Below are 18,424 nucleotides of genomic sequence, written 5' to 3'. Positions count from 1 at the left end.
GCTGCTGCTTCAGTCGTGTCTTGACTCTGTGCGACCCCAGAGACAGCAGCTCAGCAGGCTCCCCCATCCCTGGGATTCTCCAGGCAAGAACACTGGAGTGGGTTGCCATTTCCTTGTCCAATGCATGAAAGTGAAAAGTGAAAGCGAAAGTCGCTCAGTCGTGTCCGACTCTAGCGACCCCATGGACTGCAGCCCACCAGGCTCCTCCGTCCATGGGATTTTCCAGGTAGGAGTACTGGAGTGGGGTGCCATTGCCTTCTCCGAATTCCCCCTATATCTCAGCTTAAAAGTAATTTCTCTCTTGACATTCCCTTGGAATGGGAGAGAAGATCCCTCCCTTTGATGTATTTCTATGGAACCCTTAAGTCATCCACCGGAGTGTATTTTCACAGTCATTCCTATTAGCCACTTAGTGCCATAAATACACAAATATCCTGTTTTATTCACCAAAGCATCTAGAGTGGTGCATGATCTATAGGTTGTGAATGTTAAATATCTGTTTCATGAATCATTAGGTCTCACAAAGCTATTTACTGTATTCCCAATAAATCAGATGTTTCTGATTTTGCTTTTCTATCAGTGGACTCTGCTAACTGCCAACTCAGTGGGGCCAAAATACCAAATATCAAATATTCATTCCCACTCTCTTCTAAACCCTCTCTATCAAGTAACAGGATTAACATACCAAGAAATACTGGACACATACAATAAATGTTGATGGTTGCTGAGGATGATACTGAAAGAGCTGTATGTTGTATTATCATTAATACTCATTCTTAATCATTGTTATAATTATTATAAATAGGAATAACTGATGGCCTTTATTGAGAGCTACAGTTAAAGCTCTTTAGGTCTATCATTTCATTTAATCCTTTTAATGATCTGCTGCTGCTAAGTCGTTTCAGTCGTGTCCGACTCTGTGCGACCCCATAGACGGCAGCCCACCAGGCTCCCCCGTCCCTGGGATTCTCCAGGCAAGAACACTGGAGTGGGTTGCCATTTCCTATTTTAATGATCATGTAACCATTATATTGAAGATCAAAATCATTAAGTAACTTCGTACTAGGTGGTACAAACAGAATTTCAACCCAGATCGTTGACTCCACAGTTCTTATTCTTGAATACTAGGTTTAACTACTTCCTTAGAGGAGTAAACTATTCTCATTCGAGCATTTGACTGCAACAGAAAGGCCTCACCACACTCTCTATCTCAGAGTGGAAATTTGAAACAGCTTGTTCATGTTCTCCAAAATGTCATTAGGTGTTTCATTAAGTTAGACAAAACCGTAAACGTTTGCTTTTGAAAAAGGACACGTGACAGATATACACTCTGAGAAGCAAAGTGGCATTTTTTTTCCATGGGGGAAATTTGGGGTATAACCTAATGTAAAACTGTCCTAAAAACTCACCCACAAAGGCTGCCATCTGAGCTGCTGTTCTTCCTACAGAGTTGACAACATCTGTTTCGGCACCAGCTTCTAGCATTACCCATGTGATGTCTTTATTACCTAGAGTTAAAAAGAAACATTTGTTAAAAATAAGGAATGCCCAATTCAAATACTGCCTTTTAAATAATCCACACTCTTTTTTTCCCCAATTAGTTTCAGGTTTCTATCTGGTGAATATTTTCATTTTTCCCAAAATATTTATCATAACTACAGTAAAAAGTAAAATGCGACAGAACCCACAGAGAAATCAACCTTATTTTCTAGAAAAGAATAGAAAACATGAAGTAGTACAAAAATGGCACAGAACTGAATATCACTTTTTTAAAAAACAAGACAAAGTATGTTTTTCCTTGCTTAGTATAAAGTCAAAACAAAATAACAAAAACAAAGAGAGAAAAAAGAAAATGAATCAAAGTCCTCACTAATGTCCTCAACTCATCCCCTCCCTTACTCCTAGAGGCCCTGAGATAACTGCTGACGGTTGAGGACCTATCTTTCTACGCTCTGTCCTGTTTAAACATTCACGGTTATTTTATTTGCATTCTTTGACTATAGGAATGATTATAGATCATTTGCTATTATAAACTATACTCAGTGAATAGCATTTTCCATTACTTTTTGCAAGTTTGAATTATGATTTCCTTAGGAACAGTTCCTGGAAAACACTGTAGGATCAAAGGTTATGTATATTTTAAATGCATTTTACCAGGCAGCCTCCCAACAAGGTTAGGCTTATGTGCACTTCCCAAAACAGTGCACAAAAAGTTCCCACGCCAATGCTGGGCTTCATCATCCTCCTTAACCTCTGCCAATACTGTAAGTGAAAAACTAGCATTTGTTGTCCTAATCTGATGTTCTCTGTTCGTGAGAGTGGTTTTGAGTTTTTTAGTCAGTTGTATTTCTTTTGTTCCTGTTCAATTTTCTAATTGTCTACTGTAGTATTTGTTGTTTTCCAATTGATTTATAAGAACCCTACATATATAATGATATCACCCATTAAGATATTCAAGCTGGATTTAGAAAAGGCAGAGGAACCAGAGATCAAATTGCCAACATCCGCTGGATCATTGAAAAAGCAGGAGAATACCAGAAAAACATCTACTTCTGCTTTATTGACTCTGCCAAAGCCTTTGACTGTGTGGATCACAACAAACTGTGGAAAATTCTTAGAGAGACAGAAACACCAGACCACCTGATCTGCCTCCTGTTAAATTTGTATGTAGGTCAAGAGGCAACATTTAGAAGTGGACATGGAACTACAGATGGTTCCAAATTGGGAAAGGAGTACGTCAAGACTGAATATTGTCAACCTACTTATTTAACTTCTATGCAGAGTACATCATGAGAAACGCTGGGCTGGAGGAAGCACAAGCTGGAATCAAGATTGCCGGGAGAAATATCAATAACCTCAGATATGCAGATGACACCACCCTTATGGCAGAAAGTGAAGAACTAAAGAGCCCTTGATGAAAGTGAAAGAGGAGAATGAAAAAGCTGGCTTAAAACTCAACATTCAGAAAACTAAGATCATGGCATCTGGTCCTCAGTTCATGGCAAATAGATGGGGAAACAATAGAAACAGTGACAGACTTTATTTTTGGGGCTCCAAAATCACTGCAGATGGTAATGGCAGCCATGAAATTAAAAGATGCTTGCTCTTCAGAAGAAAAGCTATAACCCACCTAGACAGCATATTAAAAAGCAGAGACATTACTTTGCCAACAAAGGTCAATCTAGTCAGAGCTGTGGCTTTTTCAGAAGTCACATATAGATGTGAGAGTAGAACCATAAAAAGAGCTGAGCCCCGAAGAATTGATGCTTTTGAACTGTGGTGTTGGAGAAGGGACTCTCCAACCAGTCAATCCTAAAGGAAATCAGTCCTGAATATTCACTGGAAGGACTGATGTTGAGGCTGAAACTCCAATATTTTGGCCACCTGATGCAAAGAACTGACTCACTGGAAAAGACCCTGATGCTGGGAAAGATTGAAGGCAGGAGGAGAAGGGGACGACAGAGGATAAGATAGTTAGATGGCATCACAGACTCTATGGACATGAATTTGAGTAAGCTCCAGGAGTTGGGGATGGACAGGGAAGCCTGGCGTGCTGCAGTCCATGGGGTCACAAAGAGTCGGACACAACTGAGTCACTGAACTGAACTGAACACCCTTTAAGACATGTAATAACTATTTTCCATATTGTTTAATTTATATTTTAATTCTATGTAGGGTATTTTCTACATATGGAAATATTAAGATTTTATGTAATCAAATTAGGCACTGTTGCCCTTTTTGAAGCCTATATTTTATGTTATGCTTAGAAATGCCTTCCAGTTCCAGGATTAAAAAACTACAGATTACTGCTTTCAAAGCATGATAATATTATATTACATATTTCTTAAAAACTGTAACAAGTACAAATAATTCCACTTAATTTTAGATACTTCCCAAATTGTCTTCATTCTACAAACTATAAGAAACATGAATCAGAGTAAGTTTCTAAACAGATCACCCTATTTCATACAGAAATGTCAGTGAAGCAAACTGCTCTATCGTAGCAGCTATTTTGTCAAGAGAACAACAAAGAAGCTTCAGTATTACTTCAAAATATAAAACTATAGAACATCAAAGGAACTAACTTGTAAGAATAAAAGATCAAGCTTCATGGCTCTAAACAAAGCATACCATCAACAGAATCAGTTGATTTAAATAACTAAAGAAACATCACCAAATTAACTGTATAATGTATTTCATACATTGTACCTTTTCAAAACCAATTCCCATCATGTCTTTCCATAAGACATGATCTTAAAATTACTACAACAAAAACACACTTAATGAAAAAATATACATAAACTTGTAACAAATTGGTATAGGTGACTATTATTACTGTATTAGAATACATGCGAAAAGTTCACCAGAAAGTGCAGCAAACATGAGGGCTGTGTATCCATGTTCATGTTGATGACAATTTACATCAGCTCCATGTCGTAAAAGTAATTTGCACATATCAAGTTTTCCTTTATATGCAGCATGCATTAGAGGAGTCATTCCATTCTTTAACAGAAAGGGAAAAAAATATTAATTTTACTTATTTACCTTTCCCCCGCCTATGAACAATTTATGCAATTAAGTTAGAACACAAAATAAAATGAATTAATAAAACCATCTTTATAATCTACATTTTTATACTCACTTGCCACTTGGATCTTCTATAAACTGCTGAGGAAAAAAGATAGTTTCACTGGAGCCTATTATACAGAATGAAGTAAGCCAGAAAGAAGAACACCAATACTAACACATATATATGGAATTTAGAAAGATTGTAATGATAACCCTGTATGCTAACACATATATATGGAATTTAGAAAGATTGTAATGATAACCCTGTATGCGAGACAGCAAAAGAGACACAGATGTATAGAACAGTCTTTTGGACTCTGGGAGAGGGAAAGGGTGGGATGATTTGGGAGAATGGCATTGAAACATGTATATTATCATATGTGAAACGAATCGCCAGTCCAGGTTTGATGCAGGATACAGGATGCTTGGGGCTGGTGCACTGGGATGACCCAGAGGGATGGTATGGGGGGGGAGGTGGGAGAGGGGTTCAGGATTGGGAACATGTGTACACCCGTGGCGGATTCATGTTGATGTATGGCAAAACCAATACAGTATTGTAAAGTAATTAGCCTCCAATTAAAATAAATAAATTTATATTAAAAAATTAAAAAAAAATTTTAAAGAAAAAGATAGTTTCATTACTTCAGCTTTTCAACAGATTAGCAAACAGATTCAGAGAAGAATTGCTCAACCTCACTTAACTAATAAAATGGCCAGGGCAAGACTGAAACTAAATTTATCAGAGCTCTCATCCCGCCTACACATAGCTCTTGAAGAAACAAATGGAACAAAGAGATACAAATGCACTACAAAAGAAAGAAAAAAGTAAGGAAAAACCTTAAGATAAATAGCATACATATCAAGGGGAAAGTTGAATACAGTATATCCATAGCATGGAATATTATTATGTATTGATTGAATTCATCTGTATCTACTGAATTAAAGAGTTTCATGAATTACTACTGCCAATGAGAACAAGAAGATGCAGGAAATGCATATTAAAGTACCCTCAATTTTAAAACAATGATCCTCAAAATCACATTTATATTTCAATCCTAAATATGATTTGGTCATATATGTGATTATATGAATATGGAGAAATGGTCAGTAGTGTTTACACCAGGCCACACTGTTTAGTCTCCACATGTTTTGTCCATATCCAATGAACATCCAACCGTATATGTTAATTATCTAAAACCACTTGGTGGATAAATAAATGAGCTGTTTCCTATAAGTAAATTTTCTCAGAACCCAGGAGAGACTCTCTGAGTGCTGGAATTTCAGTTGTTTTGGGTAAAAACCTCTCTAAAATATATAATCTCATTTTTGGAAAATTTTAGAATACTAACATAATTTGAATTGTTTTTAATGATTCTAGACTATTCTTATGAACATAATCCTCAATATTATCAGAGGTTATGTTGACATGAGAATTATTGGGAGGTTGTACAAGAGGCAAATTAGTAGGAGTAGTCAAAAGTTTCTTGGCAGTAGTAATGGGAAAATGATAAGGGAGTAGTTTTAAAAACTTTAGATATGATGACATTAAAAATAATTAAAGTTTCTCTCTCGTAACTCTTAAAGAATTCATCAATATTAGTCTACTAAGTTATAATCCTATTATCATTAAAAAAAGCATTCATTCAGCAAATACTTACCGAGTGCCTAAGCTATGTCAGACAAACCTATGCACTGTGCGTAGCAATGAACAAAGCCCAAGCCCCTGAAGTCTAAGTCCTGGGCACTTAAATTTTAGTAGGGGTCACAAGGCAGATGGTGATAATAAGCGCTATAGGGAGACAACATTGCATAAGCTGAGAGGGAATGCCACTAGGTTAGAGGAGGTTATTATCTTTAAAAGTACCGTCAAAGAATATGGCTCTGACAAGGTGGCATTTTGAACAAAGTCCTGGAGGAAGGATGTAAATATTGAATAACTAGAAGAATGGGCTCCCTGAGTGGTTCAGTGGTAAAGAATCCTCCTGCCAAAGCAGGAGATGCAGGTTTGATCCCTGGGTCAGGAAGATCCCCTGGAGAAGGAAACGGCAACACACTCCAGTATTCTTGCTTGGAAATCCCATGAATAGAGGAGCCCGGTGCACTACAGTCCGTGGGGTTGCAAAGAGCCGGACACAACTCAGCAACTAAACAGAGAAGAATGCTCCAGTAGAGAGACTGCAAGAGTAAAACTCTTTGGCGTTCTGTGTTCAAGGAATACCTAGGAGGCCAAATCTGTGTGCAGCTGACTCACAGAATGTCCAGGACCTCTCTGTCTCGATCCTAGTGCTCCGTGTGTGTGTTAGTCACTCAGTCGTGTCCAACTCTTTGTGACCCCCATGGATGGTAGCCCCCTAGGCTCTTCTGTCCATGGAATTCTCCAGACAAGAAGACTGGAGTGGGTTGCCATTTCCTTCTCCAGGTTTAAACATATATAGGATAGTATAGTATAGGAGTGTATCTAATGTTTTTTTTTTTTTTTCGTGTTAAAACCAGATTTTTAATACAATATAGAGAAGTCTACATTTTCCATAAGCTCCCCCTACCTCTCTATGCACCCTATAGTTTGAGAGCCACTCAGCTAGTTTTTTTTTTTTTAATTTTATTTTATTTTTAAACTTTACATAATTGTATTAGTTTTGCCAAATATCAAAATGAATCCGCCACAGGTATACATGTGTTCCCCATCCTAAACATTAAATAGGATGCCAGTGCTTGTGGAGGGTTTCCAGAAACTTATTCTTTTATTAAGCTACAGAAGAGCCATTCTACCTTAATCTGTTAAAGAGTGTTTACCCTCAGTAGCTAACTTTTATCAAATACATTATAATATCTATTGAGATGATCTATATATTTCTCTTTTACTTTGTAAAATAGTGTTTTACATAAGATTTTCTAATTTGAATCATCCTGTCATCTTGGAGAAACCTTACTTTGTTAAGTCTTATTATTCTTTTGTTACACCACTGGATAAAGTTGCTAGTATTTTATATAGTGTTTCTGAATCCTTATTTAAAAAGTGCATTGAGCCCACAGTTTGCTTGGGCTTCTTCCTATTTTGGCATCAGCATTAAGATTATTTTATCAAAATGAGTTGGGCATCTGCCCATATTTTTATAAATTAATGGTACAATCCGTGTAAAATGAGAATTAAATGGTCCTTGAACATTTTGTAAAACTTACTCAGGTCTATAGCTTTAAAAGGTAGTTGGCAGTTAGATACATTTACACAAATATTTTATTTTCCATTTTTATACTTCTATATGAGATGAATATGTTCATTTTAATGTTTCTACAAAAATCACTACTTTCATATAGGTTTTCAAATGAATTAGCTTAAATATAAAAGTTATGACAATTTTTTTTTTCTCACTGCAGTTATGCTCTCACTTACTTCCTTGGTGTTTATACATATAATTTTCTTGCTTCTACTTTCCTAATTGTCTATGTTTTGGAGGGCAGGGGATCTTAAATTGATAACTTTATCTTTTCTTTGTAAACAATTTCATTGTGATATGATTTACCCATTTAACGTTACAGTTATATAATTTTTAGTAGTTTCAGAGTGGAACAACTATCACCACAATCAATTTTAGAATACTTATGTCATACCCAAAAGAAACACCATGCCCACTGACAGTCATTCCCACTGGCCCCCACCCAATCCCATCACCCAGCCCTAGTCAACCACGAATCTGCTTTCTGTATCCTGGACTTGCTCATTTCTGAATTTTCCCATAAATGGAATCATAATATTCACAGTCTTGTTTGATTGGGTTCTTTTACTTGGCAGAATTTTACCCGACATTCACCATGTTGTAGCATGCACCAGGATGTCTTTCCTTTTTATAACTGAGTAATACTCCATTGCATAGATATACCAAACTGTGTTTATCCACTTATCAGTTGACTAATGTTTTGAACTGTTTCCACCTTCGGCACTTTGGCTGTTACGAATAATGCTGCTATAAACATTCAAGTTCAAAACTTTTGTATTGCCATATGTTTTATTTTTCTTAGTTATATACCTAGGATTGCTGTGTGATACGATGACTCTTATGTTTAACCATTTGAGGAACTGTCAACCCATTTTAAAGAGCAGCTGCACCATTTTACATTCCCACCAGCAAAGCATGAGGGTTCCAGTTTCTCCACATCCTCACCAATACTTGTTATCATCTCTTTTATTTTCACCATCCTAGTGGGTATTCCATGCATTGGAGGAGGAAATGGCAACCCACTCCAGTGTTCTGGCCTGGAGAATCCCAGGGACGGGGAAGCCTGGTGGGCTGCCGTCTATGGGGTCACACAGAGTCCGACACGACTGAAGTGACTTAGCAGCAGCAGCAGTAGCAGTGGGTATAAAGTAGCCTCTCACTGTGGTTTTGATTTGCACTCCCCTGGCAGCTAATTTTGAGCCTTTTTTCATGTGCATATTGGCCATTTGTATGTTTTCTTTGGAGCAATGTCTATTCAGATCCTTTGCCCATTTTTAAATAGGGTGATTTGTAATTTTTATTATTGAGTTGTAGGGGTTCTTAACACATTTCGGTTACAAATCCCTTACCAGATAGGATCTGTAAAACCATTCATTCTGTGGGTTTTCTTTTTACTTTTTTGGATGGTGTGGTTTGAAGTACAAAGGTTTTCATTTTTGTTTTTTCTCTTGTTGCTTATGTTTAATGACTTTTAAAATTTTTTATTTCGATTTTTTCTTAATTCATTTCCTGTATTTTCTGAGAATATTATTTTTCATCTAATTTCATGAGCTGAAAGCACAGACCACCACAAAGATTTAAAGTACAATAATAAATGCTACGAAATTTCCTCTGAATATGATTTTGGCCACATGACACCAGTTTTTGATCAACAGTAGCTTTTGATAAATATCGTGCTTTCAGCTGTAAATAGTAGGTAAATTCTACTTCTATTTCTTCCTTTAGCCAAGAATTATTCAGAATTTTAACACACATTCAGGTTATATGTTTTATTATTTGGATCAAATTTTTATTTTCAGTGTTATATTACATTTGGTGACCTTGTTCAAAATTAGCTACAATTTTCCTGTACAAATTAGTATCATTCACAGGCAAATTTTTACCAGTGTTCCATGTAAAATGGGGATGTACTGTATCTGTCTTATACACAGTGCAGAGACTGTTAGGTTATCCAATTTTCCAACTCTTGAATACTTCTACTTAACCAGAAGATGCTTTTGTGGTCTTACAAATTTCTCCTTTGATTTCTGTCTTTTTCATTTTGAACCTCAAAGCTTATAGGCTTATTAGTGAAGGCTTAAGGCTGTCATGTTCTTGGAGGATTCTTAATGATCTATAGCAAAGAGTCTTCATCTTTTTGTTTGTTTTTTGCTTTTGCTTTATTTTGTCTGATATTAGTTTTGCTATCCATGTGTGGGTAAGGGGTTAACAAAACACTTCCTTTTCTGCGTGAGAAACAGAAATTCAGTTAACTGTCTGTAGTATTAGAACTGCCCTGCATAATTGTGTAGCTACTAGCCACACATGGCTAATGGCTGCCATTCTGGACAGCTTGGAAGAGAAATTACCATCATCTCAGAAAGTTATTTTGGACAGCAACTGTTCTATAATGTAGAGTTTAGATTCAGTTAACCTTCCCTAGGAGAATTGCTGGATCGAAGGTATGCATGTTTAAAAACGAGAAATATTCTAAAAATTTTTTTCAGAATGTGATGTCAATTTATACCTAATCCATTAGCATATATAAGTCCAGTATTTCCCATACTTCATAAGAAATGATATAGTATTGGTTTAATTGTCACTTATTTGATTGCCAGTAAAATTAAACATTTTTTACATGCTATTTGTCTTTTGCAACCTGTATTGCTGATATTTGCTTTAGAGCTTAATATAACTTGAGGACAAATGCTAGAAAACAACTCTTATTATTAGATTTTATACATTATCTATTCTCATAGGAAGTAAAACATCTTATTAAACATTTTAAATTTTACCTCATCCAAGCAGTTGACACGAACATTCTTGCTGCCTAACAATGTTCCAGCTTCTTGGACAGTACCTTAAAAAAGGAAAGAAAGAAAATGCAAAGTATTTATCTTTAGAAAAGAATCTAATGCCAAGGAAACAAACTTTAAAGGATTATCTGTGAAACTAAGATGAGTCAGGTTAGGTTATTAAGAAATAAAACATCAATCACATAGTAGTTCTTCCACAAAGTAATTATTCCCAAGAACAGATTCATAGAGCCTAAAATAGCTCCATCTTGCTTTTACTTCCACTGGCCTCAGAGTATATTAAATTGGCCGCATTTTCCTTTTGGCAGTAATACAAAAACCACAAGGCCTAAGACTTTTAATACTGAAACAATCTTAAAGGGCATCTAATCCAACCCACCATCTAAAGCTTAAACTGCAGTCAGTGTAATAACTGGGGTTCAAAATCCAGTCAGTATTTATATACCTTGTCACCACTAGGCCCTGTGAATTGATGGCATTCTTGTAATAGAATTCTTGGTTTGGAAATGCTGAGGTAAACGTTATCTTTAAAGCCCGGTACTGTATAAAAGTGCCGTTACAGCCAGGATTCAGACTCTCATACTGAAAGTCATCTGATATAAAACTAAAGGTCAGTTTCTGTAAATTTGTAAATACGCTGTAATTGGGCCACAACTGTCAGGTTTTCCAGCCGTCTATAAGACACACTGACAGAAGCAAGCAATCTCAGGAGAAAATGTTGCTATTATCGTCATTAGTAGAAGCCAACCACACGTTCTGCCAAAAAAATTCTAGTGTGAAGGGGAACAGGATAATGAAATTGCACGTTCTCAGGGAGAAAGGATGAGCTAAGCCTCTCCTCTGAAAGGACATGGAAGAACTGAAGCATTCTCAATGAGGAATTATTTCTTCTTTTTAAATTTAGAATTATAGTTCAAGAATATGCTAAACTCTGCAGTTCTTCCAGAGTTAAAGGTGGAAAGCAGAATCAAGTTTAGCCTGCTTCTTTCTACCTGATCTGCTTCTTAGGCACATTATCTGAGTGCTCCTCACCAACAGAGGGGAGACACAGAAATGTCTCCTAGACTGAAGCTGCAACAGCTCGGCTGGGGAAATGTCAAGTGAGTGATCTGCACGGCCCTGGACTATGACAGCTATTCTCTCAATAGTTCGTTTGTCTGATCCTGCGGTCCATCTGAGGGCCAGTTGGTATCACTGGTTGAATGGCTATGGCTACAGAGAGAGAGGGGAAAGCCTTCAATCATGCAAGCAGGTTCTGTACAGAACCTTATCCATACCCATGGTTTCTCACCAGAGACTCAAACATCTTTGGAAAGGAATTAAAACAAACTCTAGCATCCCAATTTCACTTGAGGAAGATGCTTCAGTTGAACCTCATTATCCACTGAGGAATAACTGAAGTTACTTTTCATCCAACCAAGAGATGTTTATGCAGTAAAGGGAGAATACTATAGGGACTGTGATCATGCCAAAGCCTTCTATATGTTAGGGGGAAGATGGGAATTACAATCATAAAACCTTGGCTCAGGTTAGGGAACAGGCCAATAATTCTATAAAAGTTGAGCCCAAGGGCTAACAATGCATGTTGAATCTGTCCAGTCACAGGGCAATTTAAAAAAAAAAAGATGAGGCATTCACTCACACGCCATGGAATACCAGTTACTCTTTTGAAATGCAGGGACCATGGTTAGAAAACTTTTCTCAAATGGTTTGGGAATCCAGAGAATGAAAACAGATTTTGGAAAACACATGAGCACAATACCCCCAAGAAACGAAACTTCCAATGATTTCTAATTTGGTGTTCCTAATTTAATGACATTAGTGGGAAACTGTACAAGTCTACAAAGCATGGAAATGGGAGACAAATGGTTAACGCAGAAGGATTTTTTTTTTTTTTTGGCCATTCCTCACTGTGCATATAGGAGACTCTCAAACAATATTTTGCAATTAAGTTTAAAAGATTAATTGCTTTCCTCGAGAAAGAAATGTGTTAAATCTCAGTTAACAAACTCTTAAGATGAAGAAATGTGGTACTAAAAGAGGGATAGGAAATGAGACATTTCACTGGAGACAAAAATGAACAGACCTATAATGAAGAAAAGTAATATTTAATGATTTGGTTCCCTTGTGAGACTTTCTCCAAATTACTCCAGAGAAGAAAACACAACCTAACCTGCTCCATTAGGGTGGGACTGATAACTTATCTGGATGGACCAGCATTTTAGCAGAAAAGAGATCACGGTAAGTGTGATAGTCTCACTGTTACTGCCCTCTCTTATACCACACCACAGACCTTTTAGCATCACTCTAAAAATGAACAAGTCCTATAAAACCCTCAGTGTTCCCATCGATGAAACAGAAATAATAACATCCATCCCATACAGCTCTTAAGACTAAGGGCTTGTCTTGGTGTAGGGTAGAGAGTACAACTTCTGTGCACACTAGATGCTCCTGTTATTTGTATTTAGAGCAGCATAATAAAATTTATTGTGACACTCCTAATTTCTAGTTTGGGACTACTGGTCTCACTGAGCACAAGAAGTTGCCAAAACAAACAAAAAGGGAGAAACAAACATGACATCTCTGTTCCCAGCAACCCATCAGATGGTCATGAGATCTGGATATGTGTGAGTTCTAGGCTTCCCTGGTGGCTCAGCTGGTAAAGAATCCACCTGCAATGTGGGAGACCTGGGTTAGATCCCTGGGTTGGGAAGATCCCTTGGAGAAGGGAAAGGCTACCCACTCCAGTATTCTGGTCTGGAAGAGACAGACATGACTGAACGACTTTCCCTCCACTTCCCAAAAAGAATGTCTTTTTGTGAGGAAGCTGTATCAAAGTTAAGTATTTAAAAAAACTCTTTGACTTGTTAGTTGCTATAACATTTATGTGTAAGTAAAATCATGTATAAAATAAAGTGTCTGGATTTTAAAATAATATGTGGATACAGATTTAGTCATAAATACACAGTTATAAATGTATTTTTAAATAGACTTTTAATTACAACATGCATTTTGAAATACTGACTCTGTTTAAGTGTAAAGTTTCTAAATTCTCCTACTTGTATCTATTTTTAGACTTTGTAACCAAATGTCCTTAAGTTAGGATTATGAATCACTGCATAAAAAAAAAATAGAATCTAAAAGAGCTGTTTTGTAAATGAACACAAGGAAGCCCATAGAGGTTATAAAACCTGCCCAGTCATATAGTTAACAGTTTCTATGTATTTGAATTTAAATTTGTTTTTGAACTCTATGCTATAATTGATTATTAGGAGACCTGAATCTTTATCAAATTGCCAACATCCGTTGCATCATTGAAAAAGCAAGAGAGTTCCAGAAAAACATCTACTTCTGCTTTATTGATTACGCCAAAGCCTTTGACTGTATAAATCACAACAAACCATGGAAAATTCTTAAAGAGAAGGGAATACCAGACTACCTCACCTGCCTCCCGAGAGATCTGTATACAGGTCAAAAGGCAACACCTAGAACTGGACATTGAACAGATTGGTTCCAAATTGGGAAAGGAGTACGTCAAGGCTGAATATTGATTGTCACCTGCTTATTTAACTTATATGCAGAGTACATCATGTGAAATGCTGGGCTGGATGAAGCACAAACTGGAATCAAGATTGCCAGGAGAAATATCAATAACCTCAGGTACGCAGATGACATCACTCTTATGGCAGAAAGTGAAGAAGAACTAAAGAGCCTCTTGATGAAAGTGAAAGAGGAGAGTGAAAAAGTTGACTTAAAACTCAACATTCAGAAAACGAAGATTGTGGCATCCAGTCCCATCACTTCATGGCAAATAGATGGGGAAACAATGGAAATGATGAAAGACTTTATTTTGGGGGGCCCCAAAATCACTGCAGATGGTAACTGCAGCCATGAAATTAAAAAATGCTTGCTCCTTAAAAGAAAAGCTATGACCAACCTAGACAGCATACTAAAAAGCAGAGACATTACTTTGTCAACAAAGGTCCGTCTAGTCAAGGCTATGGTTTTTCCAGTGGTCATGTATGGATGTGAGAGTTGGACTATAAAGAAAGCTGAGCACAGAAGAATTGATGCTTTTGAACTGTGGTGTTGGAGAAGACTCTTGAGAGTCCCTTGGACTGCAAGGAGATCAAACCAGTCCATCCTAAAGGAGATCAGTCCTGGATGTTCATTGGAAGGACTGATGCTGAGGCTGAAACTCCAATACTTTGGCCACCTGATGCAAAGAACAGACTCACTGGAAAGGACCCTGATGCTGGGAAAGATTGAAGGTGGAAGGAGAAGGGGATGACAGAGAATGAGACGGTTGGATGGCATCACTGACACAATGGACATGAATTTGAGCAAGCACTGGGAGTTGGTAATGGACAGGGAAGCCTGGCATGCTGCAGTCTACGGGGTCACAAAGAGTCAGACCCAACTGAGCGACTGAACTGAACTGAATCTTTCTATGTATCAGAGGCACTAGAAATAACCGTATTAACTCCACAGGACCTTAGAGCAGGATCTTTTTAACAGTCCCAAATTGGAAATAACTGAAATGTCCCTAAGTGTGACCAGATAGGCACATAATGATACATCTATACACGGGGAATAAAAAAAGAAAATAAAAAACAAACTGTTGGTACCATACAGATGAACCTCAAAATCATGATGCTGAGTGAAAAAAGTCATGCAAAAAAAAAGGGGGGGGATTATTTACTGTACTTATTTTATAATTCCACTTTTATAAAATTCTAGAATAAATAAATTTAACCAACAGTGACAGAAACCTATCGGTGGTTGCCTAGAGACAGGGTTGGAGGGAGTGGCAGATTATAAAAGGTATGCAGAATCTTTTGAGGTAACGCAACTGGTCATTGTGTGGATTGCAGTGAAGGTTTCGTGGATGTATACTTATGTCAAAACTCTCTTTTAAAAAATGTGCATTTTAAATATGCATCGTTTATCATACTTAAATTATACTCCAGTAAGACTGGTAGAATAAACCTTATTGTTCAAGCCTGTTTCATAGCTCCTTTAACACAAATAATGGAAAAGGAGAAAAAGAAAAGAAAGTACATTACTTTCTCGTGAAATCAGCAATACTGACTCCAGGGATTTCAAGTATTAACAAGATAAGTAATGAAAGACCTTCTAGTTTATATTCTTAAAGGAGGTTTCATTTATTTTGAAACAGTGCTTCCTCAGTGTTTAGTGAAAAAGATATCAGAACTTGGAAGAATGGCTCAATCTACAAGTAATATAAGCCACTAAACTGTGCTTCAGTGATTTCATTTCTCTTCTGAAATGTTGTGAAATGGATGCTGTCAGTGACTATAATTTAAATGGATATGTGAGAAACAGCTTCTCAGTTTCATCTGGAACTTCTTCTTGGCATTCCAACAAATAAACAACCTGTAGAGTAGCTAGCATATGAATTCACTCAAAAGAAGAAATTGTTCTTAAAGTGTCCAGTGCCATATGTGGTATTCTCTGGGCTATAAGTCCCCCTTACAATCTGCTTAACTTTTGGAGGGCAGTGATTAGCAGGATGGAGACATTCAAAACTTTGCTGAGCTTATTTCAGACTGGCCAAGGTGACAGGTCACACTTGGCTAGAAATTTATTGTTAATTTCACAGACTAGTACTGACTAATCCAGTGCTTCTCAAAGTCGAGAAATGTACCAAAAGGAGGAAAAATATCAGAACTGTACTCACTTCTTTAAAAAAAAAAAAGGCTTCTTATGAGTACAAATAAAAGCTCTGTTATATGACCTTTGTTCGGCTATAAGCCAACAATTTTTTTTACAAATTGTTGTTTAGTTGCTAAGTCATGTCCAACTCTTTGGGACCCCATGGACTGTAGCCCACCAGGCTCCTCAGTCCATGGGATTTCCCAGGCAAGAATACTGGAGTGGGTTGCTTCTTTCTTCTCCAGGGGATCTTCCCAAACCAGGTATTAAACCCACTGTCTTCTGCTTGGCAGGCAGATTCTTCACCCCTGAGCCACTTGCACACAAAACTACAAAATCACTTACAATTAAAATTAATTTAACTTGACAGATGATAATATTTTAATGCAATTACCTTACAGAGTGAGTAAGATATGGTATGGACTGCTATGGTGTTGATTTCATTTTTTCATTTTTTTGTTTAGTTTGTTTTCAAGTCCACCATGTTTCTACAACTGTGGGCCAGATGATATCTCTGCTCTGCCACTTATTACCTGTGTTACATTGGGCAAGCTATTTAACTTTTCAATTCCTTGGTTTATTATCTATCAAATAGAGACTGCCATATTTACCATAATCATAGCCAACACAATATCTTAAATACTTTATATATACTAACTCATTTAAAATGTTGTAAAGTGTTACGTGTGTCTTAGTTGCTCAGTCGTGTCCAACTCTTTGCGACCTCACAGACTGTAGCCTACCGGGCTTCTCTGTCCATGGAATTTTCCAGGCAAGAATACTGGGGTAGATTGCCATCCCCTTCTCCAAAGGAACTTCCCAACCCAGGGATCGAACCCTGACCTCCTGCATTGCAGGTAGATTCTTTACCTTTTAAGCTACAGAGAAGTCTGTATTCCTAGCTTATGAAGATTAAATGCACGGATACATCTAAAGTGCTAAGAATTATGCCAGACCCATGATAATAGTCGGTAAAGGTCAGCTACAGTTTTCTCATTACTTTTTGAAGAGTACGGTGATGTCCCACCGACCTTCACTTGACAAGAATGTATCACATACTAAGTCCATCACACTTCTTTCCTCATCAGCTTGCACCCAATAAATAGCTGAAAGAGGGTCCATGTAATTTGTTGAACAATGTGAGCCCAGTAGAAAAAAAAAAAAAAATCACAGGGTTAACCAGGCTAAATTCACATCAATTGTTTCATTTAATCTTTACAAACAAAAACTAGTGGACACTCAGTAATTTATCCAAGCTTTCCCCTTCCCACACACACACACACACACACACACACACACACACACACACACCCCATCTACACCTTTCAGAGACCCACTTTACAAAACTGCTCTCTTGTTTACACTTTTGAGAGAAGGTGATAGCCCTGGACTGCTTAAAAACAGCATTTGTATCCCAGGTGGATTGTAAATTGATCCTTTGTCTCCTTTTTTGCCCAGCACTGTACCTGGCACAGAGCTGAGACTCACATGGTTGGGGAGCTGAATCCCAGAGCCACCAAAAGCACGGAGAAATTAACCAGAGATAGGCAGAACAGAAAGACTGCGTGCCAAATAGGTCAGCGAGAACCACGCTGAACAAACACATTGCACTAACTCCAAGGCCCACAAATTCTGGGCAAAGAACACTTATCATGACAAACACACAGCTGTGACTGACTTAAAATTCTTGAGGTCACATCGGGTGGGCTCAGGTCATCAGCACCTGTTGAGTTCCAATCTGATTTTTCTCTCTTTTCCGAGTGGACTTTCCTTGTCAGTATAAAGTTTGCCTTCCTCTCTCTCTGTAGGTCTAGATCTGAGCCATGTTACTTAGAAAGACTGGAAATTGGGAAGCTTTTTATGTCATTATGACCAGCCTCTCTGCCGATCCCGATCTAGGGCAAGCTCATTCTTGAGCTTAAAACAGCCACGTGAACAACGCCCGCAGTTCCCACGCATCCCCATCCCCGCGTGGTGACAGTACCGAAGCAACGTATTCATGCTGTTGTCCCCTGCCAGGTAACGGGACTTGGCAATAAACTCTTCTGGGATATCCGCTGGGGGACTGAGGGGACACATGGCTTCTGGCTCGTCCCCGGGGCCTGCGTCTCCCTCCTTAGTACCATGAGCGGTGGAATTGGGACTCGCGTTCGGAGAACGGAAGAGAAT

At 37.7% G+C, this 18,424-nt stretch overlaps 1 protein-coding gene across 4 annotated transcripts in view; it reads right to left on the bottom strand.

Annotated features, from left to right (window-relative positions):
- The window catches only part of ANKMY2 (ankyrin repeat and MYND domain containing 2), a 51,821-nt gene that overhangs the window by 32,366 nt on the left and 1,031 nt on the right, over positions 1-18,424 (bottom strand). For 3 of the 4 annotated variants that reach the window (XM_014478698.2, XM_005897370.2, XM_070369764.1), the window contains exons 2-4: positions 10,559-10,623; positions 4,365-4,503; positions 1,410-1,508 (exon numbers count right to left, since the gene is read on the bottom strand). In XM_014478698.2, coding sequence (XP_014334184.2) covers positions 1,410-1,508; positions 4,365-4,503; positions 10,559-10,623 — 303 coding nt within the window. Of the gene's footprint in view, positions 1-1,409; positions 1,509-4,364; positions 4,504-10,558; positions 10,624-18,239; positions 18,409-18,424 lie in introns of those variants that run through there. The other variant, XM_070369765.1, reaches the window with a different exon arrangement.

Source organism: Bos mutus, chromosome 4, assembly GCF_027580195.1.
Source record: "Bos mutus isolate GX-2022 chromosome 4, NWIPB_WYAK_1.1, whole genome shotgun sequence".
In the NCBI taxonomy this organism is placed as follows: Eukaryota; Metazoa; Chordata; class Mammalia; order Artiodactyla; family Bovidae; genus Bos; species Bos mutus.
Note: the sequence above shows the minus strand (reverse complement) of the source record. Positions and strands in the feature narration are given on the sequence as shown.